General features: G+C 43.5%; 1 protein-coding gene across 1 annotated transcript in view; it reads left to right on the top strand.

Moving 5' to 3' along the window:
* Positions 1–24,978, top strand: part of PLXNC1 (plexin C1) — a 177,587-nt gene that overhangs the window by 17,488 nt on the left and 135,121 nt on the right. The window contains exons 2-3 of the mRNA XM_056115891.1: positions 3,809–3,949; positions 20,061–20,195. Of these exons, the coding sequence (XP_055971866.1) occupies positions 3,809–3,949; positions 20,061–20,195 (276 nt within the window). The remainder of the gene's footprint in view (positions 1–3,808; positions 3,950–20,060; positions 20,196–24,978) is intronic.

The raw sequence follows: 24,978 nt of genomic DNA on the forward strand, positions 1-24,978 counted from the left end.
TCCCTACGTATTCACTTCACTTTTGTGAGGAGGTTTCTCTGGAGCCTGCCTTTTGTTTTCATTAGCTGAAATGCACGTAAGGAAGCAGTTCTGGTGGCAGTCTGTCCCCGCCCCCATTCACAGGGACCTGTCCGTTGACGTGTGTTTCCAGCACAAAAGAGCCCATTTCCATTTGTCCAAGCAGCCTGCAGCTTATGTGTGGGCCAAGTCCGCTCCTCCCTATTTTCTTCCAGGCTCCTGGCAGTAATTGGCCACAAAACCTTGACTGTGGCCAGGCTCCTTCAGGGCGAGTGAGGGGCATAAGCATTTACTCAGCTTCTGTTCCCTTGTTGCTGAGCTTCTAGAGCCAGGTCCAACCAGCCTCAACTCATTTCTTACGTGCTCCTTTCTTACTTCATTTTGGTTTTAAGTAGCAGGAAACAAATGCCCACAGGTAGTAAAGGCCCAGAGGTCAGAAGGCGGTGCTCAGTCCTCAAGAACTTGGGATACTTTGATATCCCTTGGCATATGGATTTTCATCCTCTGTCTTGAATTTTGTGGGATGAAATAGCCGCCACCTTGTGGTCTTCACATAATTGTTTCAAAGGGAGGAAGTGAGGCAAGAGTTCGTCTCAAGGGCCTTCTCTTATCAAGGAGGAAACTTAATTCCAGAAGCCCCTCTACTGGACTTCCTGCCCCTCACAGGCCAGAACTCTTCCCAATTTCTCCCTCTGCCCCACTCACTCTTAAGGGGCAGGGGAGCAAGAATCTGGCAGGAGAGAATCGGATCCATGTGTACTGAGCTGGATCTAGTTTCCCCAATCCTCTAACAAGCGTTCTTGTGGCAAAGATGGTGGGAATAACTGTCACAAGTGTGTAAGCAACCGATTGTGTTTCAAAATCAGGTAAGAGGAGCAAACATTGATTGTGTGTTAGTGTGGGCCAGACACTAAGCTTTACTGAGGCCTATGTACCATCTCATAACAAGTCTAAGCACTTGAGCACATGAGCACTGTTATCACTTCCTTGTATAGGGGCAGATGCTGAGTTTCAGAGCAGTTAAATAATACACATAAAAATATTTAGCTGGAAAGCTACAAAACACAAATTCACAGCCAGACCTAACTTCCTACCCTACACTATCCCTGTCATGTAAAATGATAACGTAGCTCTAAGTAGCTCTCAGCAGGTACCTGTTGCTCCTGATAGTACCAGCTAACATTTTTAAACATGCTACTATTTCTGCTGTTCTTATTTCTTTGTCTTATTCACAGCTACATTATCAATTAAGCATCATTACCCTTACACACAGCTGAGAAAGCCAACACCCAACTTGGTTACCAAATTGCCCAGCTCATGTAGTGAGAACCAGCTCACACTGAACTTCTGACTCCTTGTCTCAGGTTATTTGTTCTATGGCACTGGCCCCTGGGAACACTGTTACTTACTAAAGCTATTGGTCCAGAACTTTCTTTCATAAAATTAAAATGATCTAGTCAAAAATCAGGGGAGGACTTTAGGAAGGGTGAGGCTGTAATCTGTTCCTTTTCAGTCTTTCACAAACAAAATATCCCACCCCCGCAGAGTCAACTTGTGATGGGCACAGTCTTTGGCAAATCAAAAATAGCTACTTAAGGGACTGGAGTGATAGGTAAGCGGGTAGGGCATTTGCCTTGCACGCGGCCGACCCAGGTTTGATCCCCGGCATCCCATATGGTCCCCTAAGCACTGCCAGGAGTAATTCCTGAGATTCCTGAGTGCATGAGCCAGGAGTAACTCCTGAACATTGTTGGGTGTGACCCAAAAAAGCAAACAAAAAAAAATAGCTACTTAATAAATACCTACAGCTAGAGAAGGGAAAACACGCTCCTGTGTGGTTCTTGTTTATGGATAGCTGACAATCCATAGACTAATTCGCGGTGCTGTGGGATGAGGACAGTAGAGTTCTTTGGCCAAAGAGAGTGGTGGCAGAACATTCAGATGACCAGAGAAAGAAATGACACCAAAGTCTGTGCATAAGCCTTAACTGTTTAATGAAGGTAATAAGCATAGCTTGATGAGTGATCTTTGAACAATTCTGGCTTTATTTTAAAGGAAGGGGTGTGTGTGTGTGTGTGTGTGAGAGAGAGAGAGAGAGTGAGAGAGAGAGTGTGTGTGTGTGTGTGTGTGTGTGAGAGAGAGAGTGTGTGTGTGTGTGTGTGTGTGTGTGTTTAAAGTTAAAGGTCAGATGATTTTTCTTTTTCTGCTCAAAATCATGAGGTGGCCGTATCCAAACAGTAATCTATTGTTCTTATTCTTAAAGCCTACAGGGATTTTTCCCCCCTCTTGACTTCAGTTTTCACAGGACAGTTTTTCATCTTTCCTGGCCTCTTCAAGAATATCTTTTAACAGGGGAAGGAAAAAAAAAAGATCTGTAATGAGTTTTCCAAAACTCTCCTTCACTGGAGTTCACGATAAAATATTTCATGCAAAGAAATCACTTTTTCTTAGGTTCTGACATTTTTGCCTTGAAAAGTGATCATGACATGGGCACAGTCCTTGTCCGCTTATCTCTTCCTTCCCGTATAACTTTGACAAAGAAATAGAAACGGCTCTTTAAAGGCTTCAGAAATCAATGTAGCCCATGAATGCATTTAGTTTCGATGTTAATGAAACTTGGTGGGTTTAAAAATAATGAATATTTAGTCAGACAGAAATTGAAAGACATAAACACAGTTGGCATTAGTATAAAGAAGTTAATAAGTTTCAGCCTCCCCTGAACCACCTCTCTCTTTCCCAAACTGGGATGGCTTTAGGAATTGGCACTGATGCATCTGAAGTTTACCGGCTCTCCTTTTGGCTCAAACTTAAACATGCCTTTGAAACCTTAGTTCGGTTGGGAACTGAGCCCTGGCAGATAACGCTTGTTATCACACTGTGTTCAGTAGCTGCAGCTTGCAAACGGCTCTCTCTAGCTCCCTATCTTCCAGAGATTTGTGTAGCAAACTCGGCTTCCTGTCGTTGAAGGCAGGAAGCAGCAGGAAATACTTCATGCCTTTAAAATAAGAAAAAGAGAGACGTTTCTGGTCAACATTCTCTCTGCTCTGGGTGTAAAGTGGTGCTTTATTTAATGATGGGGAGCAAGTATGTGGTTATTGTGCCCAGATTTTCAGTTCATTGAAATGCCTTTGGGGAGTGAATTGGACCTTCAGGTCCAGCCCTGGTGCTGGGTTCCTTTGGACCCTTGTGGTTCTCATACTCTCTGTCTATCATAAGGCTTTTCCCCTTGACCCTTGAGTGAATGGCCCTAACTTTTGGAGTTTTTTTGTTGCTCCCTTTCTGTAAATCCATTGTCCCTCCACTCTGCCATCACACCCAATAGAAAGACCTGTCTCACTCCTTGAGAAAGGGCTTCTTTTCTTGTTTAACCTCCCTAAAGCCAAATCCTAGCTCAGATAAATTACAGAAGGATCCTGCAAACCACCAAATATAAGACAGTCTCCCTCCCAACTCAACACTGGGTTCTTCCTTGGCAAAAACTGAGAAGCCCTGTTTCATAGATCAGCTGGGGGAGAGCAGACTGGATGGTCAGCTCCCTGCTGGTCATCAATACATCTTAATACTGAGAAAACAAACAGCTTTCCATGGGGTGGGCAAGCACAGGGTGGTTTTCTGAGAAAGGGAATGACAGCTTGCTTCGGGGGATTTTGTCTAAGAAAATATGTTTGAGGACCCTTTAATATCCTTTCCAGGGAAGCATGAATGACATTTATTGTAAGGAGAACTGTTGTCATAAAAAAGTAACCTCTTTTTCTTTCTCTGTAATGTGTCTTCTCATGTCCATATTCAGAAAGAAGGGGATCAGCCTGAAAGAGTGCAACCAATCGCCGCATCAACCCTGATTCATTCTGACCTGACGTCTGTTTATGGCACCGTGGTAATGAACAGGACCGTTTTATTCCTGGGGACCGGAGATGGCCAGTTACTTAAGGTTGGTTCTTTCCTGTGCCTTTTTCAATGCCAGGTTTAATAGTGATTCATTTTGTGCCTTTTAGTTATTTTTTATTGCTTCTGGGTTATACATAACGCCATACCAGCTGCTTGGAGGACTCCTCTGAGACTTCCAGAAATGGCCTGAAAGAAATTTCTAGAAATCTATGTGTAATAACTTCTCTAGCCATGAAATGAAGCACCCACCACCTTGCTTCCCAGGAGTGTGTCAGGTTATTTCCTTTTCTTATTCCTCAGTGGTATGGGTGAGGGAAAGTGGTAGGGTAGGTTGTATGTGTGTGTGTGTGGGGAGGGGGATGGGTCCTAGCCCCTCACTCTATCCTGACACCCTTTCCCTAGGTCATTTCCCCCTGGGGTTCTTCTTTAAAATGGAAATGTCAAAAGCACCTGAGTTCTCACAGCTTCAAAGAGCCGAGAGATTACAGGCCTTGAAAAGGAGGAACAGGTGTTCCATTCCTACAGCCCACCTGCCACCCACAGAAGGGGGTTTGTTTTCTGCCCTTTGTACCCAGGCATGCCACTGTAAGGTTAGAGATCTGAAATCCTTTGAGACTTCCACTGCCTTTTATCTTCCAGGTTTATGTTTATATCCCCCCTTCCCCAGTGTATGGTTACCACCACCCCCTACCCCCCCAGTCCAGATTTTCATTCCCTAGGGGGAGAGGTGATGGGGAGGAGATAAAATAAAATCTGAGATGCCTAAATGCTGGGTCTGCAATCAGATGGTGGATCTCTTATCAGTTTCATCAACAAGCCTTTAGTGAGTCCCTCTTGTGTCTATAGGTCTGATTCAAACTGTATTGTCTGTCGCCTCCGGCTGGGAGTCTCTTGACTCAAATTGGAATGGGTGGCCACAGATTGGGATCAGCCACTGATAACTAACTTTGTGATCTTATACAGAGTCACCTAACTTTCCTGAGTTTCCGTTTCCTCATCTGAAATGAGTTGAGGCTCTAGAAAACTTATGGGCAAAGTATGGGACCACCTCTGAGGGCTCACGTGCTCTGCCTTCTATGCATTTGCCCCCATTTATGCTACCCCATTAAGCCCACTCTTCTCCAAACTTGAATTGTCTGGTCAGGCTCCCATGCCGTAGCTCATACCAAGTCCCCTACTTTGGAGCACCCCACTGACAGTTTTCAGCAAACCAGGATGGCAGTTCGGTGCAAAGGCCTGAAGATACTGCTTAGGCCTTGAAGTGCTGGGCTACCCAGGCTGCACACCGCAGTGCTCAGGGGACCATGTAATGCTCGGAATCAAACCTGGGTAGGGCACAAAAGCTGGGCACGTGCCCTTACTACTGGACCGTCTCCAGACCCCTGGAATGCTTTCTCACTTTCTCTGCTTTGCTGTATTCTCTGTCCCTGCATTGGTTCAGCTCAAACCCCACTGCCTCTTGGAGTATTCCTAAGCCTGGAGCGATCCTGTTTTTCCCTCATCTGCTGCAAAACTCATTATCTGTATTATTCTTTGGCTCATTACAAATGTCTTGCTTTGATATCTAACCTTTTCACTGGTGTTTGTTTTGCTTTCCCAACTTCTTGAGAAGGGGGCCTGGAATTTCCACAGCCTGATCCAGTACGAGAGCCTGGTAGCATCTGATTTAATCTGTTTTCTTTGGAGGAAACCCAGTAACATATGGGAGGGAGTTTGTTTGTATACACGTTCTTTTAAAGTATACATTGATCATCTCTTCCTGTTGTGCTAACTCTGTTTCCTGGGGAAAGGTAAATACCCATCAGTCATTGCCTACAAGTTGCCTGCTGTGAGGAGGCATCTCTGTAGCGATGCCAAACCAGTCAGGCCGATCGGACCCATTAACCTGGCAGAAGAAGTTCCCATCAATCCTTTCTGGGCCTCCTCACCAATTATCTCTTCAGATTGGGGATATTTTTGAGGAATATTTTGACAAGAACACTGTTTCCCAAAGCTGAGCCAACCAAACTGTTACATGGTAAATTGGAGGTGAAGGAACACTTGGCTATAAATAGTCCCCCGTGGGGCGGCCTGGTTTCGCCTGTCCTGTCTCTTCACCCCAGATGCATCTGGTAGCTGGTGAGTGGTGGGGCGCCCAGAGGGGTGGCACCACACTGCTGCCTCAGGTTGAGGAGAAGGGGGCTGACAGAATTCTTGCTTTTCCTCAGCCTCTATTTGGGGTCCCCCTGCAAAACTGTCATCTGCAGTCTCTTTTTTTCTAGGCATTGAGTAGCAGGGCAGGCTGACTCTTGGTTTGTGCTTGACTGGAAATGTTTATGTTCAGGTGCCAGCCATTCCACACGCTTCCCATCTGCCTGCTCCCCAACCCCATTACTTCTTGTCCTGTTGGTCTTTTGAGAAAATGGAGGTGCAGAGAAATGGGGCGGGGGGCTTGCCAATTTCATACCACAGTAGAGACAGGATTTGAACCTGAAGTGACTTCAGAGAGGACCCTCATTCCTCTCTAGATCTCTGAGAGGGGAGTGGATCTGTCAAGCTTGTTGATGGGTCCCATGGTTGGGTAACCTCCTGGGGTAGTATAGGGGTCTTTGAGGCACAGGGAAGAATTCTGATTCCAGAAGGTCACAAGCAAGATAACGAATTTTAGAATCAAACTCCACCCCTGGCTTTCCTCATAAAGGTTTTTTCTCTCAAGAAATTTTAACTAAAGGGGGGAATCCTGCCAGGCTTCCCAGTACATTCCTGAAATCTCTACAGGTATCCTGAATCCAGAATCCAGGAGGCAGCTCCCGAAATTACCCTAAGGCTCAGGATGGTGCAAGGGATCTGGAAGGCAAAGATAATCACTGTCTCCTCAGACTCAAGAAACTTCAGGCTTCCCCTTAGCCAGACTTGTCACTAGAGTTGTTTAGAAAAGGATGGATCGTGATAGACACTAGCATGGCTCCTTAAGCTGCAGTGTGGAGGTACTGATGAGTGGCAGGAAAACAAAACCAAGCCCACACCACTGGCAGAGGAGAAGGAGAAAGAGGGCTGGGATCCCCCATGAGCAGAGCTGATGGCATTTTGACACGCACCGGGCACTGAAGTGCATGCTGGTTTGGACACAAGGCCAGACATGGCCGTCAGGAGCCAGGAACTGTTTGTTTTCTTACTGCCATCGTTACCACAGTCACCACCACCATAGCCATAACCACTCCCATCACCACCACCACCATCGTCATCAACCAAGTCACCATCACTACACCAACCACCACCATTACCATCACCCACCAGCATTTACCACCATCACTGTTTCCACATCCCCACCACCACAGCCACCACTGTTACATCACCACCAACACCAGCACGACCACCATCTCTGTCACCACCATCACCACCTACTCACATATACACACATGTGTGACACCTGGCTTCTTCAATCTCTGAAAACCTCTTGGAGTTTCAGTATAATTTGCTGCCATTTTAATTTGTTTTCACCTATCATAAAGGTAATATGTGCTCGTGGAAAAAAGTTGTACAGTTGTAAGAAATAAAAAGAAAAAGAAATAGCTCTCATTTTGGCATGCAGAGCCAATCACTGTCAATATTTAGGGTTTTTTTTTAACATAATTGAGGTTAAACTATCCAGTTGTGCATCCTTTCCCTCCCTTTGGTTAATGAAGGAAAATGCCTGTATGAAAATGTTATGGCAAACCCTTTGTAAACAGTGTTTTTAAATAGCTGTATCATGTTCTGTTATATGGAAATGTTTATTTTGAGCATAGCCAAGATATTGAATCAGTTTTAAAGTGTGTTTAAAGACAGGCTCTTCTTCCAAGGCACCCAGTTCTCCCTCCAAAGGTAAGAAGATTTGATTGCCAAGTGGAAAAACTGAGGATTGATACTATGCTTCTACATTTCCTGCTGTCTTCTGCCTTTGTTCCTCAGTCCCTTTATAAGATTTTAGAAACATTCGTGGACTTTGGCGCTGAGAGGTCCTTGGAGAGCATTTGCTTTGCTCCTGATTTTGTCGAATGCTGTTCTAATAGCAGTGGGACGCGTTATGTCCAGCCACTCCCGCCTCCCCCCTCGCCCTGTTATTCGGTTATTTCCTCATTTTACTTCCTTTCTGAAAATGATTGTATGCTATAATTTTTCATTTGTCAGCGTCTCCACTGGGACTGTCTGAGAAATGATGGCCACACAGAACTCAGCTTTTCACGTCCAGACAGCACATGCCACACAACCAGGCCACTGCCAGCTCACATTTCTGTAAACACACACGGAAACTTTCTCCACATTGTGCTGTATCCTCTTGCGTGGTTGGGATTCCTGTCAGCTGACTGAACCCTCTCCTAGAGAAAATTGTCCTTAGTTCAAGGGCAGACTGGAAGCTTTTCAGCTGTTCCAGGTGGTAAAATAGGTAATAATGGAATGTGCGTGAAATAGAAAATGTGCGACTTTATGCATGCCCGTTAACCTTTCTTGTAGGCAGAAAAGGTAAGAAGGTCACGGTCCCGGGAACAGCTAACAGTTCTGGGCACTTACTTTGTGCCCACCGTTAGAAAAAGTGTCTGCAAGGGTTCACTTGCTTAACACATTGATCCTGATACTATCATCTGTGTTCGTTAAATCACATTCAAGTGTGAGCCACAGTGGTACACACCTCAGCCATGTTGGCCCATGCTGTGATATCCCCCACATTAAAGGGGCAAATCCTGAATGAAGCTCAGAGGTTTCAGAAAACTCACAAGGTGATTTGAACTGAAGCCACACTCTTCCTTTCACAGACCTTAGAGTCTATAGAGATGGGGAGTCTGGGTGATTGATGGGGTTTTGCGTTTTCTTTCTCATATTGGGGCGTATATGGATAATACCAAGATGCAGGGATGAAGATTTTGTGAGAAAGGGCTGCTGCGACTCCTGTGGTTTTCATTGTTCCTGTGTTGACTGTGCTGACTGCTTGTTTGAGAGGCTGGGGCCTCTTCTCTCGGGGTGGGGGTGGGGGGGGAATGAAGAGAGCTCCCGGGAGCCCCAGAACCGTTGTACAAACTCTTGAAAAGCAGAGGTAGGAAGCCTGTGTTCCGCTGGGTTTCTGGGATGACTCCGATGACAGTGGTTTAGTGTGACTGCTCTCTCTGCTCCCTGGGACTCTGAAGTTTCTAAGCCCTTTTCCCACAGCCAGTGGAGAAACATCGCTCAGGACCTTGGGAGCAAAAAAGTGGAGACCAAAGAATTACTCCCACTCATGGGTTTCAGGATGAGACTCACCCTGATTCCACCAAGATCTTCCTGCATTTAAAGGGAGGACACATTTCATAACACCTTAGGAACCTGTCTTAGCTCTGGAACTGATTTTTTCTAGTGAAAAATAAGAGAAAATAGAAGAATAAATAAAGCGTTTTGCAAGGCCAAGCTTTAGGGAAAAGTACCTTAGAATGTTCAAATCAGGAAAAGCTCACCACAGGGGCCCTAGGGTCAGACCTGGGGCTGGAGGTAGGGGTGCAGGGTGTGGAGATGGCCAGTGGATGGAAACATGAAAACATTCAGAAGTGTCCCAATTTGGAAAGAGGCCGTTGATGGACTGGTCAGAAGCTGAAGCTGTTTTAGACTTTCCCTTTCCCCTCATTTTTGTTGGTGACCATTGAGTTCACAGGAGCACCATGGTTTAGAACTGTTGGTCTAGTGGAACCCACAAATCTAGAACTAGTGGTCCAGGCAGAATGCCTCCCTTACTACTCACATGGAAATATGTAGATTGGAAATGAAAGCAATTTGCCTTCATTTCTATATTCATCCTTCTTAACTGTACGTACTGAAGCACATTAAATGCTATTGGATAATCACTCTCTCTGTCTCTCTTTCTCTCTGTAAGAGGGGGTGTGTGTGTGTGTGTATGTGTGTGTGTGTGTGTGTATGTGTAATTTATTTGCCTGTTGGCAAGTTAGCCCCTCTAAAGCATCAGGGAAAAGATTGGGTGTCAGATACTTTTGCCCTTTGGGTGCTCAAGGTTTTTCCACTTCCAGTTACAGTAAAGAAAAAATTATTGTCTTTTGTTTCATTTTTCTCTCCATTTTTCTCACCATACTCGCTTTCTCATGGGTGTTGAACTTGTTCTGCGGCTGCCTGGATGGTGTTGGAGTCTCACACACTCTACATTTCGGACTGCAGTGGGGAGGTGTCTCTTAGACCACAAAAATCCCCAGACCAGCTAAGAGCCCCCACTACCCTCACCCGAGGCTTCAGGAGGTTGGCTTGACAAACAGTATGGTGACACAAACTGAGATGCTCCGCCAGGGAGAATGTGTTCTCGGCACATTCCGTGTCCAGTGAGAGAAACCTGAGAAATCTTGGAAAGCTTGAATGTGAATAGAGGTTTTTTTCATGTAATAAATATTCATGGATCACCTTTTCATGTGCTGGGCACTGCTTTGAGTGCTGAATATGCCTGAGTGCAGGTAAACACTCACCCCTGGGCTGCTGGCTGGGAAGCACAGGATGACTTGGGCAAGTGAGGAAACTATTTGAGACAATGAAAACACTTGGGAAGAGAACAGCAGTGGGCAGAGGGTGTGAGAGGGCACCAGAGAAGTGTGGACTCGGGATGAGGAGGTGTATAGGAGAAATTCCAGTTGACTTAAGATGTTAAGGGCCTAGCATCTTAAGCAATAAATAAAGACTGGAAGCAATAGTTGAAGACTTTCACTGGGCCCAACGACTGTGTATGTGGGTGTGTGTGCGTATGTGTGTGCGTGCTGGATAAGATTTCTCTTATGCAAAAGTTGGGCCACTTTGGGTTGCCATGACTCACTCACTGCCCCTGATTGTATTTTTTGCCATGGCTATCTGGCCAAACATGGCTGAGGAAGGGATATTCCCCCTTTGCCTGTCCTCCTGGCTGGTTTTTCTGTGTGGCTATTGATGTGAATTTTGCAATTAGAAGTGACTGGTTGGTGCCCTGGGGTGGACTGTGAGCAGGTGGGCAGGAGGGTCCGAGGGGGTGTTGTTGGAAAGCTGGAAGAGAGTGACGGATTTCTCTATTTTGTGCTGCGGCATCTGAGAGAGAGGGGGTTGTGGGACAGAGCAGAGGCCACAGTCCCCCTGGTTGTCAGCACCTTTGGGTCCCTGGTGATAAAAATGAAAACTTCCTTTGCAGCCTCAGAAGTAGAGCCATTTTGCACAATCCAGCAAAAAGAAATTTTTTTCTACTTGCCCACTATTATTTTTGAAATTTATTTATTTTTTTAAAAGGTAGCGTTGGTGGTGTCAAAAGCGCCAGAGAACCAGAGACTGTGCAGGATTAGTCCCCTGCTCCTAACCTCCAGGGTGACCAATGGTGTTGGGTTCTTGTGGATCCTTCCAGAGATACTTTCTCTCTCTCTCTCTCTCTCTCTCTCTATATATATATATATATGTATATATATATATATATATATATATATATATATGGAGCCACCATGATTTGGAATGTATAATAGTAAGATCTCAGGTATACGATGTTCCAATACCAGTCCCACTACCGGTGTTAACTTCCTTCCACCAGCACATCTTCAAATCATTGTAGTTTGGATCTCATGCTTACAGTGCTGTTGCTTTATGATTTCTACATATACAAATATCACATCTCTACACCACCCAGATACCCATGGCCTCTAAGCTTTGTCCCCATGACTTCCCATCCTCCTTCCCTTCCCCCTTGATGTCTTTCCTTCCCTGTCTTTCTCATTTCTATATGAAATTTCTATATGATAACTCGTTATCTAGGTATCCTACCCACTTTGAGACCTTGCATTTCCTTCGTCCTATTACTCAATATGCCACAGATCAGTGAGATCATCCAGTATTTTCCTTCTCTTCAGACTTCACTTAACATGGTATCCTCCAGTTCCATCCAACTTACAGCAAATTATATGATTACATCCTTCCATGTGGCTGCAAAGTATTCCACTGTGTACATTTACCACACCTTTATTATCCACTCATATCAGTCGTTGGACACCTGAACTGGATTCTTAGCTATTGCTTGTAAGTCAAAGAAGGAAAATAGTTCTTCCTCTTTTTATTAAGAATATATATAAAAATATATGTATATTCAAATACACACTCATTAGATATGTCTATGTATACTCAACATACACATGTGTTATACATACAGAGCTTTCTAATTATTTTTATGACTAGTTTGTTGTACTGTCAATAGCTTTACCCATCTCCCTATCACTGGACATTTATTTTTCTTTAATTTTTTTGTTCCTAATACTGCAGTGAATATCCCTGCATAGATCATTTTACATAGACACAACAGGCTGTGGAATTCAGGGGCACATGCACTATAATTTGGGTAGATTAATACCAGATTACCTTCCCCAAAAGCCTCTTCTCACCATCACTGAAAGCCAGCATTTGTAGTACCCAAAAAAAGCTTTGGCACGGGGCACATTAGAGGGCTTGTCCAGGAAATCACCTTCTAGCTCTGGCACTTTATACATGTTGGCAGTTTTTTCAGCATGCAAGAGGGGAAGACTTCTCTGATTTAGTTCAGAATTCCAGAGAAAGTACTGTCATCTCATCACCAAGGTATCAAGAAAATAAATCAGTGTTGCCCCAACTAGATCTTTTTCTCTCCTACCCATCTGTTTCAACCACGGAGGAGTAAATAAAAATGTAAAAGCCCCAATAAAAGCTGCAATGCAGCTTTTTTACTTAAAATGGACCAAGGGTGGTGTTTTGTAAATTAGAGTTTTACTTTTTTTCTTTTAAAGCAAGTCTCAGACCCTGAAATCACCCACACATATTTTATTATACATCTCTTAAAAACAATGATTACTTTCTTAAATAACCTCAATGATGATGTTATTTTCACAACTAAATTACCATTAATTCTTTAGAATCATCTAATGGAGTCCATATAACTACATTTTTTTCTGATTGGCTCAGGAATATCTTCTATTTTTTTTATTTCTTTTTTTTTCATATTGGTATCAAACCAAGGTCTTTGTCAATCCAGAATCATGATTTGGACCGCCCATCCTTTCTTCACCTCCATCGACCCTCCGCATTGATCTGCAAAATGTCTTACCTTGTGGATTGAACTGTGTCTTTCTTAGGATGTTATTTACCTTGCTCTTCTGTTTTACTTCCCGGTGTTAAGAAGGAAACTAGGGCGTGGATGTGGCGAGAAAGGGACACTCCTTCACTGTTGGTGGGAATGTCCACTGGTTCAGCCCTTCTGGAAAACAGTATGGACGATTCTCAAAAAATTAGAAATTGAGCTCCCATTTGACCCAGCAATACCACTCCTGGGAATATATCCCAGAGAGGCAAAAATGTATAGTCGAAGTGACATCAGCACTTGTTTGTTCATTGCAGCACTCTTTACAATAGCCAGAATCTGGAAAACACCTGAATGCCCAAGAACAGATGACTGGTTAAAGAAACTTTGGTACATCTACACAATGGAGTACTATGTAGCTCTTAGAAAAGATGAAGTCATGAAATTTACATACAAGTGGTACAATATGGAAAGTATCATGCTAAGCGAAATGAGTCAGAAAGAGAGGGATAGACATAGAAAGATTGCATTCATCTGGGGGATATAAAGTAACAAAGTATGAGATTAATACCCAAGAATAGCTGAGATCAGCACCAGGAGGATTACTCCATAACTTAGAGGCCAGTCGGGTATCCTAGAGGAAAGGGCAGTTCAGATAGAGAAGGGAGCACCAAATAAAGGATGTTTGGAGGATCCTCCCAGGAGGGGAGATGCATGTCGAAAGTAGACTATGGACTGAACATGTTTGCCACTCAATTCCTCTTTTGCACACCACAACACCCAAAAGGAGAGAGAGAACACAGGGGATTGCCCTGCCACAGAGACAGGGGGGATGGGGGGATGGGGGTGGGAGGGATATTATCCATGGTGGTGGAAAATGGGCACTGGTGGAGGGATGGGTATCTGATCATTGTATAATTGAAACCAAAGCACAAAAAATTGTAAATCTACAACTTTAAAAAAAAATAAAATAAAATAAAGGGAAAAAAAATTAAAAAAAAAAAAAGAAGGAAACTAGGGGCTGGAGCAATAGCACAGTGGGTAGGGCGTTTGCCTTGCATGCAGCTGACTCGGGTTCAATTCCCAGCATCCCATATGGTCCCCTGAGCACCGCCAGGGGTAATTCCTGAGTGCAGAGCCAGGAGTAACCCCTGTGCATCGCCGGGTATAATTCCTGAGTGCAGAGCCAGGAGTAACCCCTTGTGCATCGCCAGGTGTGACCCAAAAAGAAAAAAAAAGAAGGAAAGTAGCATGAAGGCTTGGTTAAATTCAGTTTCGATTCTATCACCGAGAATACTAGGTACTTGTCTCACACAAACAATTTTGTTGTTGTTTGTTTTGAGCAATACCCACCTGTACTCAGGACTTATTCCTGGCTCTGCACTCTGAGATCATTCCTGACATTGCTGGGGGGGACCATATGCAATGCCAGGGATTGAACCTGGGTCAGCCCCATGCAAAACAAGTTCTCTGCCCTACCCATCCTGCCCTACCTACTCTGTACTATTTCTTTGGTGTAAAGCCAAAGAGATAGTGTTTTTATAGATATTTTTGGGTTTTGTTGTTTTGGTTCCATACCCAGTGATACTCCAGGGTTACTCCTGGGTCTTCACTCAGTAATTACTCCTGGTGGTTCTTGAGGGAGCATGTGGGATGCCGGGAACCAAACCCACGTTGGCCACTTGTAAGGCAAGTGCCCTACCCACTATCTTAACTCTCCAGCACCCCAAACAGTTTGATGAGATGGATTCCTCAAGAGAACTAAGTAATAACTTTTTAAAAGTTTTTGAGCATATTTCTATCAATTTTTTTAAAAAGTGGTGTTATTTGCTGCTGGCCACATGTGGCTAGCCTGACCGAGGAACTAAATACTTTGTTCAAATGTACATAGCCTCTCTGACTAGTGGCTACACTATTGAGTATTGTGTCCATAGAGTCACTTTTAAATGACTCTTTGAAGCACAGAGCTTTTCTGCTCCCCTTGGGATTGAAATGCTTCTGTTCCTTTTTCTAAAGTTACACTTAAGGTATTTAATTAGTGAGTTTGACATTTACAGATCTGCTGCTGAATTTAATGAGCAGTTTATGGTCTTTGAGTGAACCTCCAGTTGCCCCAAATTCACCTGGGCTCTACTCAGTGCAAAATGATGGAAGGAAGTCACCATCAGGAGAGAAAATAAGGCTTTGCTCTGTGTATCCAATTGTTAAGGAATCCTTCATTAAATAACAAGTGCGTGATCTTCACCAAAATATGTGGGTACTGACATATCCATGAATATAGATTGTCTGGAAATAATCCCAAGGTGCCATTTTTTTTTTTACTTTTCATATTGTGTTCTCAGTGGAATAGGGATCCATAGTGATAAGAGATATGAATATAGATGTTGTATGTGAATGTTACTAAACTGACAAAATATTGAAAACCTTCGCTTTTGAAAGACATGGAAAGAAATAGGTACAAACATGATTGTGACATGGTCCCTACTGAAAGGTCCCTACTGAATTTGTAATCAGGTAACATATCAGATCTATTGACTATTTATTATGTGCTAAGCATCTGTTATTATTCTAATTTGATCCTTATAGCAACTGTCTGCAAGGTCAACATTATTAGTCCTCTTTGAGAGAGGAAATTAAGCCCAGGTGGTTAACTGTTACTAGTTTAAACTAACAGCTACTTAAAGGGCAGAGTCAAGACACAACTTGAGCTCAAGCTACTTATTGAAAGTTGAGGTAACACAGGATTTCACAACAGCGCTGATGCTTATGTTGTGGGTGTATGATGTTAATTTATCACACTCAATGCCAATACCTTTTCACTACTGTTAAAAGGATATCCCCCCCCCCCACAACTTCTATTGCCCTAGCTTGGTAACCTCAATTCTATTGTCAAGAGTCCAAGTTTTCTTTCCTTTTTTTCTTTTTTTATTGCATATTGTCTATTCCCTTGCTTTGCTATTTTATATTTCACTGATGAGTGAGATCATTCCATATTTATCTTCTGTTTTACTTAATGTGACACCCTTTAGTTCCATTCATGTTCTAGCAAAAGTAAAATTTTCTCTTTTCCTTTTTTTTAATTTTATTGAATCACCGTGAGATAGTTAAAAGCTTTCATGTTTGGGTTACAATCACACAGTGATCAAACATTCATCCCTCCACTAGTGCACATTTCCCACCACCAATATCCCTGGTATACCCCCCTTTCCCACCCTCCCCTTGCCTCCATGGCAGACATTATTCCCCATAATCTCTCTCTACTTTTGGGCATATGGTTTGCAATACAGACACTGAGAGGTTATCATGTTTGGTCCTTTATCTACTTTCTGCACACATCTCCCATCCCGACCGATTCCTTCAGTCATCATTTTCTTAGTGATCCATTCTCTATTCCAGTTGCCTTCTCCCCTTTGCTCATGAGCCAGCCTTCCAGCTATGGACCAATCTATCTGTCCCATGCATCTACTATCCTTAGGTGTCAGCCTTATGTTATGCTGTTTTATACTCCACAAATGAGTGCAGTCCTTCTATGTCTGTCCCTCATTTCACTTAGAATGATACTATCCATGTCTGTCCATTTATAAGCAAAGTTCACGACTTCATCTCTCCTGACAGCTGCATAATATTCCATTGTGTAGATGAACCAAAGTTTCTTTAACCAGTCATCTGTTCTAGGACACTTGGGTTATTTCCAGATTTTGGCTATTGTGAACAGTGCTGCAATGAACATATAGGAAAAGATGTCATTTCTACTGTGCTTTTTTGCATCCTCAGAATATATTCAGAGAAGTGGTATTTTGGGGTCATATGGAAGCTCACTTCCTAGTTTTTGAAGGACTGTCCATATTGTTTTCCAGAAAGGCTGGACTAGTGGGCATTCCCACCAACAGTGAATTTTCCCCACATTTCCCCCACATCCACGCCAGCACTGGTTGCTTTTGTTCTTTTGAATGTGTGCCAGTCTCTGGTGTGAAATGATATCTCATTGTTGTTTTGATTTGTATCTCCCTGATGGCGATGTGGAGCAGTTTTTCATGTTCCTTTTGGCCATTTGTATTTCTTTTTTTGAGGAAACTTCTGTTCATTTCTTCTTCCCATTTTTTGATGGGGTTGAAGGTATTTTTCTTGTACAGTTCTACTAGTGTCTTGTATATCCTGGATATTAATCCCTTATCAGATGGGTATTGGGTAAATATTCTTTCCCGTTCTGTGGATTCTTTCTGTATTTTCATCACTGTTTGTTTTCAAGTGCAGAAGCTTCTTAGTTTGATGTAATCCCATTTGTTTATGTTTGCTTATACTTACATGGTAAGTACTGTTTCATCCTTAAAGACTTTTTTAGCTTCAATGTCGTGGAGAGTTCTGCCTATATTTTCTTCTATGTATTTTATGAATTCATGTCTGATATTGAGGTCTTTAATCCACTTTGATCTGACTTTTGTGCCTGGCATTAGACAGAGGTCAGAGTTCATTTTTTTGCAGGTAGCTATCCAGTTTTCCCAGAACCACTTGTGGAAGAGGCTTTCCTTGTTCCACTTCACATTTCTTGCTTCTTTGTCAAAGATTAAGTGGTCATATATTTGGGTGTCTGTGACAGAATATTCAACTCTGTTCCATTGGTCTGCAGGTCTGTTTCTAGCCCAGTACCATGCTGTCTTAATTACTACTGCTTTGTAGTACAGTTTGAAGTTGGAGAGGATGATACCACGCATCTTCTTTTCCCCAAGGATTGCTTTTGCTATTCGTGGGGGTTTATTGTTCCATATGAATTTCAGGAGTGTTTTGTCTATTTCTTTGAAAAATTATTATGAGACTGACGCGCTGCCTACTGCGCTAAATGGGCTGGAGTGATAGCACAGTGGTAGGGCGTTTGCCTTGCACGCAGCCAACATGGCCAACCCGAGTTCGATTCCTCCGCCCCTCTCGGAGAGCCCGGCAAGCTACCGAGAGTATCTCGCCCGCATGGCAGAGCCTGGCAAGCTCCCCGTGACATATTCGATATGCCAAACACAGTAACAACAAAGTCTCCAATGGAGACATTACTGGGCCTGCTCGAGCAAATCGATGATCAACAGGAGGGCCTTTACCTTTACTTTACTTTACTTCGAAAAATGTCATGGGTATCCTAATAGGGACCGCATTGAATTTCTATAGTGCTTTGGGCAGTATCGCCATTTTGATAATGTTAATCCTCCCTATCCATGAGCAAATTTTCCTCTTTTCTTATAGCTTCCTTGTATCCCATTGTGTTCATAGAGCATGATTTACTCACCTATTGTTGGATACTTGAGTAGTTTTCAGACCTTGACCGTTGTTAAATCGTGCTACAGTAAACATAGGTATGTACCTATCTTTTCAAATTACTGTTTTTTATCCCTTGGGGTAGATGTCAAGGAGAGGAATTGCTAGATCATATGGTAGTTCTAGAGGTTTTTTTTTTAATTATTTTTTTTGTTTGAGGAGTCTCTAAGCTCTTTTCAAAAGAGGCCAAATCAGTTTACATTCCTACCTGCAGCGAATGACCTTTTCTCCCATCTCTGTGAGCACTTGTTTCTGCCCTTTGTGAATCAGCCATTCACACAGTTGTGAGGTTAAATCTCATTGTCATAGATTTGCATTTCCCTGATAATCAGTGACCATGAGCATTTTATCATGTGCCCATTGGCCATCTGTTTGTCTTCTTTGTGTTTATTCAGCTCTTCTCAGGAGCTCTCTTGACTCTGTGCTCAAGGGTCATTCCTGGCAGTGCTTAGAGTACCACAGACTGCTGGGATAGAATATGGATTTTCTGCATGCAGAGCTTGCACTCAACCTTTCAGTCTCTCTTTATAGCTATCTCTTTACATCTCTCTCTCTCTTTCTCTCTCTCAGTTTTGATTTTTGGGTCATATCTGGTAGCGCTTGGGACTTACTTCTGGCTCTGTGCTCAGGGATTACCCTGGCAGGGCTCTGGAGATCATACTCAGTGCTAGAGACTGAACCCAAGTCAGATGCAAGCAAGGCAAATACCCAAACCCCTTTACCATTTCTCCAGCCCACTGTCTCCATTATTTGAAGGGTTTTGCTGTTGTCGAGTTTTATGAGTTCAAGCTATTCTAATCTCTAAGATTATGGTAATGGTCTCCTGACTAGTTGTATACCAATGCTGCTAACTCTGCCCGCTCACCTGATTACTCTTCTGTTCCAAACCTTGCAAAAACTTTCTCCCTCTCTCTCCCTCTCAGTTGCTCTCAGTTTTTTGGAGTCAGATGCAAAATCTTTGCACAATCTACAGGAACCCATATTAACCTCTGTATCACCTTATATCCTCTTAGTCTGCTCTAACCATAATGGCCTCCTCTTAATAGGACTTGTGTACCTCATCTGAGAGTTAAACAATTCTGTACAGTCACCACCTGTAAATAAATGGAACATTCTCCATGAATCTGAGCACACCCTCTCTACCTCCCTAGCCCACGCTATTATGTCCTACATCTGTAATGAATTTGATGTTACTTGTTGGTTGTCTGTTAACCACTCCCCTTCATACAAGAGTAAGCTCTACAAAGGCAAGATTTCCCCCTTATTCTGTTTACTGCCATTTTCCAAACAGTGGATGTTCAGGAGGTGTTTATTGATAATAGTGAAACTTCGGTGTGTACAATTTCAAGCCCACTCTGCTTGTATTTTTCATGTAAACACATTTACTTATTTAGCTCCATTGCGTTGTCCTGGTTACATTAAAATGCATGGAAATGTAGAATCAATCACATAGAAGAATCAGAATAACGCATGCAGATCTGTGTTTTAAGATCACTCTTGACATAGGATTAAGGAAGTCATTCACTATAGCTTCTAACGGCAGATATAGTAAAAATTTCATGGACTATATCCACGTATGAGGATAATACCTGACTTTAAAGAGAGGTGCTTTTTGTGTGATATGTCTGTAAAGGCCAAACTGATGTGTGTGCCTGTCCATCATTACCAACCTTGGTGAAGACTGAGTCATGAGAGAATGATCAAAAACTCAGTGCTTTAGCCAATTCACTTAGTGAGAATGTGGTAAAAAACAAGTTTAACCAGCTCAATATTCAAAGTATTTAATAGAGATATTGTTTCTCTTTTGGGAAAAAAATAGGTTATCCTTGGTGAGAATTTGACATCAAATTGTCCGGAGGTTATCTATGAAATTAAAGAAGAAACACCCGTTTTCTACAGACTCGTTCCTCATCCTAAAAAGAATAGCTACATCTATCTAACAGCCGGGAAAGAGGTAGGTAGAAATACTAGTTATTGCTTCTGACATACGAATAAAAATTAATTGATATCATTATCTACTAGTGGGGCTTTTACTTTCAACATCCAAGTTTAAACACTGCTGCAGGCTTCCAGCGGATCCACAGTGGTTCACAGGCAAGGAATTAAAAAACCTTACTGTCAGTAAGTAAGCAAGATATATTACCTATTTAAACAATTTTACTATTGGCTATATTTCCAGTGCCAGGTTCTTTAGAGGAGGGTGTGTTTGCAAATGGGTGCATAATCAGCAAGGTAACCAAATTTACTCATTTATTCTGCAGGCCTTGAGTGGTAAGATGCATTTATGAATCTACCCAATGGGACTGGTTTTCGAAATTGGGGGTTAATATCAGGCCACAGTTGCATACACATTCATGAACCAGGATATGTATGACACCCACTCTCCTCCTTTTAGTTTATCAGGCTATGCTGGTTTTTGTTTTCCTTGCTGAAATTTAAAAATATAGCTGTTTTAGTTTTGATTTTGCTTGTTTTACATTTTATTCATTTCTTGAAAGTGCTCTCACCAAGAAGGAACTAATTTAGATGGAAACTAATTTGTATTGAGTCCCTACTGACTTATATAGGAGTTATTCTTATAAGTGCAGTTTCTCTAGGTGCAGGGAGTTGTGTATTCACATACACACACCTATAGTAAACAGTGTTAATAAAATGTTAATAATTTAATGAGCTAAAAATTACTCTGAGACTAGAGGATATTAAATTCTGAGACTTGAGGAGATTAAGTTCCCTGCCCAGGGAGATAGATCGAAGAAGCCTCGTCAGGGCTAGGACTTCAACTGCCCTGAGCTTCAGGCGTGTGCTCCATTAGATGAAGTTTCAAATTGGCAACAAAGTCAAGCAGCCATTCTGACCCAGGGGTTTTGACCCCAGCCTGTTGAACATGCCAAGTGAGAAAAAGCAAGACTTACGTCATGACAGGACAGATGGAATAAATGTCCTCAGCCCACTCCCATGGTCCATGCTTTTCCTCTCCATCATTCTTTTTTTTTTTTTTGCTTTTTGGGTCATACCCGGCGATTCTCAGGGGTTATTCCTGGATATACACTCAGGAATTACTCCTGGTGGTGGTTGGGGGACATATGGGACGCTAGGAATCCAACTCAGGTCAGCCACACACAAGGCAACACTGTACTATTGCTCCAGCCCCTTTCTCTCCATCATTCTAAGGATAACAGTGATGCCATCAGTCCATGTGTGATGCCATCAGTCCATGTGCACTGTTGCCACACCTGGTGAGCTGTTTAGGCATGCGGAAAATCAGTGACACCCAAGTGCCACTTTGAGATGATTGCATGTAGGTCTCTCCCTTCACGAACACTTCACCACGTAGGATCTTTTTTTTTTTTTTTTTTGCTTTTTGCTTTTTGCTTTTTGGGTCATACCTGGCAATGCACAGGGGCTACTTCTTGCTCTGCACTCAGGAATTACCCATGGCGGTGCTCAGGGGACCATATGGGAGATGCAGAGAATCGAACCCAGGTTGGCAGCATGCAAGGCAATCGCCCTACCCGCTGTGCTATTGCTCCAGCCCCATCCCCACGCAGGATCTTCTCTACCAGTTTGCGTCACCAAACATTTCTTTGTTATGCTTCTGCCCCAGGGTTCCCAGATTTAAAAGATTTTTGTCTACTCAACAAATGGCATATATTAAGTAACAATTCCCATTCTCAGGCTATATTTATCAAGGGCATCTCAAAGCTGCCAGTCAGAGTACTGACTGTGCTACAAAACGGAGCTGATAAAATTCCAGCACAAAGCAAAGATGCTGAAAATCTTGCTTAATCTGTACATGTTTTTTTCCATTCTGCTTTTTGAAACATTGCAAGTAGCTTATAAATCCTCATCACGACCTTCCCAGGAACCCAAGATTCTAGGGTGGGAACCACTCTAAGTACACCAATCAATGACAGCTTCTTGCTTTCTGGAAGGTAACACTTCCAGTCTCTACCCTTCCACAACCTGACATCTGGTAAGACTTTTCTGCTGAGCATTAAAATTTAATTTTGTTGCTGTTGTTGCTTATTTTGGGCCACAGCCAGTGGTGGTGCTCAGGGCTCACTCTTGGCTCTGTGCTCAGGGATCACTCCTAGCAGAGTTTGGGGGACTATATGTGGTGGTGGGGGGCATTAAACTCTTATTGGCTGCATGCAAGGCAAATGTCCTACCCACTGCACTATTGCTCCAGCCCAACATTGCTAATTCTTATACGCTTTCACTTAGATTTCTACCAAAAAGCATAGTAAGAATCTGGGTGTTGAGCCAGTGTCACCCATAAGGAATATCTTCTGGACTCTTGTGGCCATAGTAACAGCCAAACTAATATAATCTGTGGCATTCATGGATTATGTATCGAGGGGATGGAGAGATAGTACTCGGGATAAGGTGCAACCTACTTCATTCCCCACACCATGTATAATTCCCAACACCACAGGGCCTGAGCAGCACTGTATCATTACTGCTTGCATGGAACTGCTGGCCCAATGCTGGGTTTCCTGAGCACTTCTTAAAAGACAGTGTCCCCTCTCCCAACAAAAATACAGTCATCCTGAGATGCTCTGAGGTTTTTTTTATAACGGGTTACTCAGAGAAACAGAGCATTTATATTGTCCTCTTTTTCACACAGAGCTATTTGCATATTTAAGTACATCATATATTAGTTCTTAGTTCTTATAGAATGTTCTAGATACTCACATTTCACTAAACAGTTTTAGCAAAAAAATAAGGTCCCTGGAGCAGATGTTACTTTCTCTGCCTCTCCTAGACTATTTTGATGCTCAGCATATTCAGAGGCTCAAAGAAGCCCATGCTAAGGAGGCCTATTTGGCCCTTTCAGTCTGAGGTTCCCTGTGTTTGCTGGACCGTGGAATTCTTCTCTCACATCCTAGCACTGGGCAACAATTATCAAGCACTTAGTATGTGCCAGACAAAGTTTGTAATAGCCCTTGTGTAGGCAGCTGCCCCATCACCCTCTGGCAGATGAGAAACACGGTGAGAGAGATGCCAGGATTCACAAAATACCCCCCAGAACTGACTGGAGCAATAGCACAGTGGGTAGGGCTTTTGCCTTGCACACAGCTGATCCAGACTTGATTTCTCTGTCCCTCTCAGAGAGCTTGACAAGCTACCAAGAGTATTCTGCCCACATGGCAGAGCCTGGCAGGCTCCCTGTGGCATATTTGATACGCAAAAAAAAAGTAACAAATCTCACAATGGAGACGTTACTGGTGCCTGCTCAAGCAAATCAATGAACAACGGGAGGACAGTGCTACAGTGCTACCCTCCAGAACTGAGAAGACAGTGAGATCTCCCTACCCTGGGTCATTCTGACTGAGCTGGTGGTCTGCCCCTGCCCCCTATGGAATGCCCCCAGAACTGAGAAGGTTGGTGAGATTTCCCCACTCTGGGTCATTCTGGCTCAAGCTGGTGGTGTGCTTGCATGTGATGGCAGTGCAGGACCCTGGGTTGGCAGTTATCTGCCAGGGAGTCTCCTAGAAGGGAAAGAGGGCCGCTGGTGAGAGTTCTTGACAGTTCCGCCTCGACTCTTCCCTTTTTGAGGAATTACTTAGGCTTCCTGGCCTGAGGTGTCCCACTGTGGGGTCTTGGGGAAGAGGCTGCCTCATGGATGCCCTGCTTCCTGCTGCCCTGCTGAGGACACCTTCTCTGGGTGACTGGGTTTGCCCAGCAAGAATCTGCTCTGTGATGCTGGGAGGGGGCGAGGTGGCAGCCCTTGGAATAGGGAATGATTGGGAGACCCCTCCGCAGCAGCCTATGCAGGGGATGAGAGCATGCATCTCAGGCTCACACAGCCCTTGTCATTGCCCAAGGCTCATTTCCAAAGTGTCTCTGACCCCACATTATCTCTGCATTCAAATACAACTGTTGGGGAAAACACTTTTAGATCAGAAACCTAGATGGTGGGTCCAACTGCCTAGGGTGCTTAAAATATAAGTTTCCAGGGCCAGAGACATAGTACAGATATTAAGGCTCTTGACTGACATGTGGCCTACCTGGGTTGATAAATGGCTGAATATATATGGTTACCACGTATGGTCCCCAAACTCCGCCCGCTGCCCCAGTGAATGCACACTTTCTTTCTTTCTTTCTTTCTTTCTTTCTTTCTTTCTTTCTTTCTTTCTCTCTCTCTCTCTCTCTCTCTCTCTCTCTCTCTCTCTCTCTCTCACACACACACACACACACACATACACACAGGAAAGATCCCTATGCACAGAACCAAGAGTAAGCACTGAGCACACCTAGGTGTAGCCCCCAAACCAAAAACAGATTCTGTGGCCTACTTAGGACCTACTCCACATCTCCACAGCTTTCCGTGGACCTGGGGTGGGGATATAAGGCTCCATCCTGACTGAGGGCCTCTGCCTGGCTTCCTTCTGAAGACAGTCTGGAATTTGCCTTGATAAAGGCACTCTCAGGCTGGAGCAATAACATTGTGGGTAGGGCATTTGCCTTGCATGCAGCTGACCCGGATTCGCTTCCCAGCATCCCATATAGTTCCCTGGGTACCTCCAGGAGTAATTCCTGAGTGTATGAGTCAGGAGTAACCCCTGAGCATCTTCAGATGTGACCCATAGCACTGTAGCACTGTCCTCCTATTGTTCATTGATTTGCTCGAGCGAGCACCAGTAATGTCTCCATTGTGAGACTTGTTACTGTTTTTGGCATACGAATATGCCACAGAGAGCTTGCCAGGCTCTGCCATGCGGGCGGGATACTCT

The sequence above is a fragment of the Sorex fumeus genome, unplaced genomic scaffold (genome assembly GCF_029834395.1).
Source record: "Sorex fumeus unplaced genomic scaffold, SorFum_2.1 ptg000003l, whole genome shotgun sequence".
Classification (NCBI taxonomy): Eukaryota; Metazoa; Chordata; class Mammalia; order Eulipotyphla; family Soricidae; genus Sorex; species Sorex fumeus.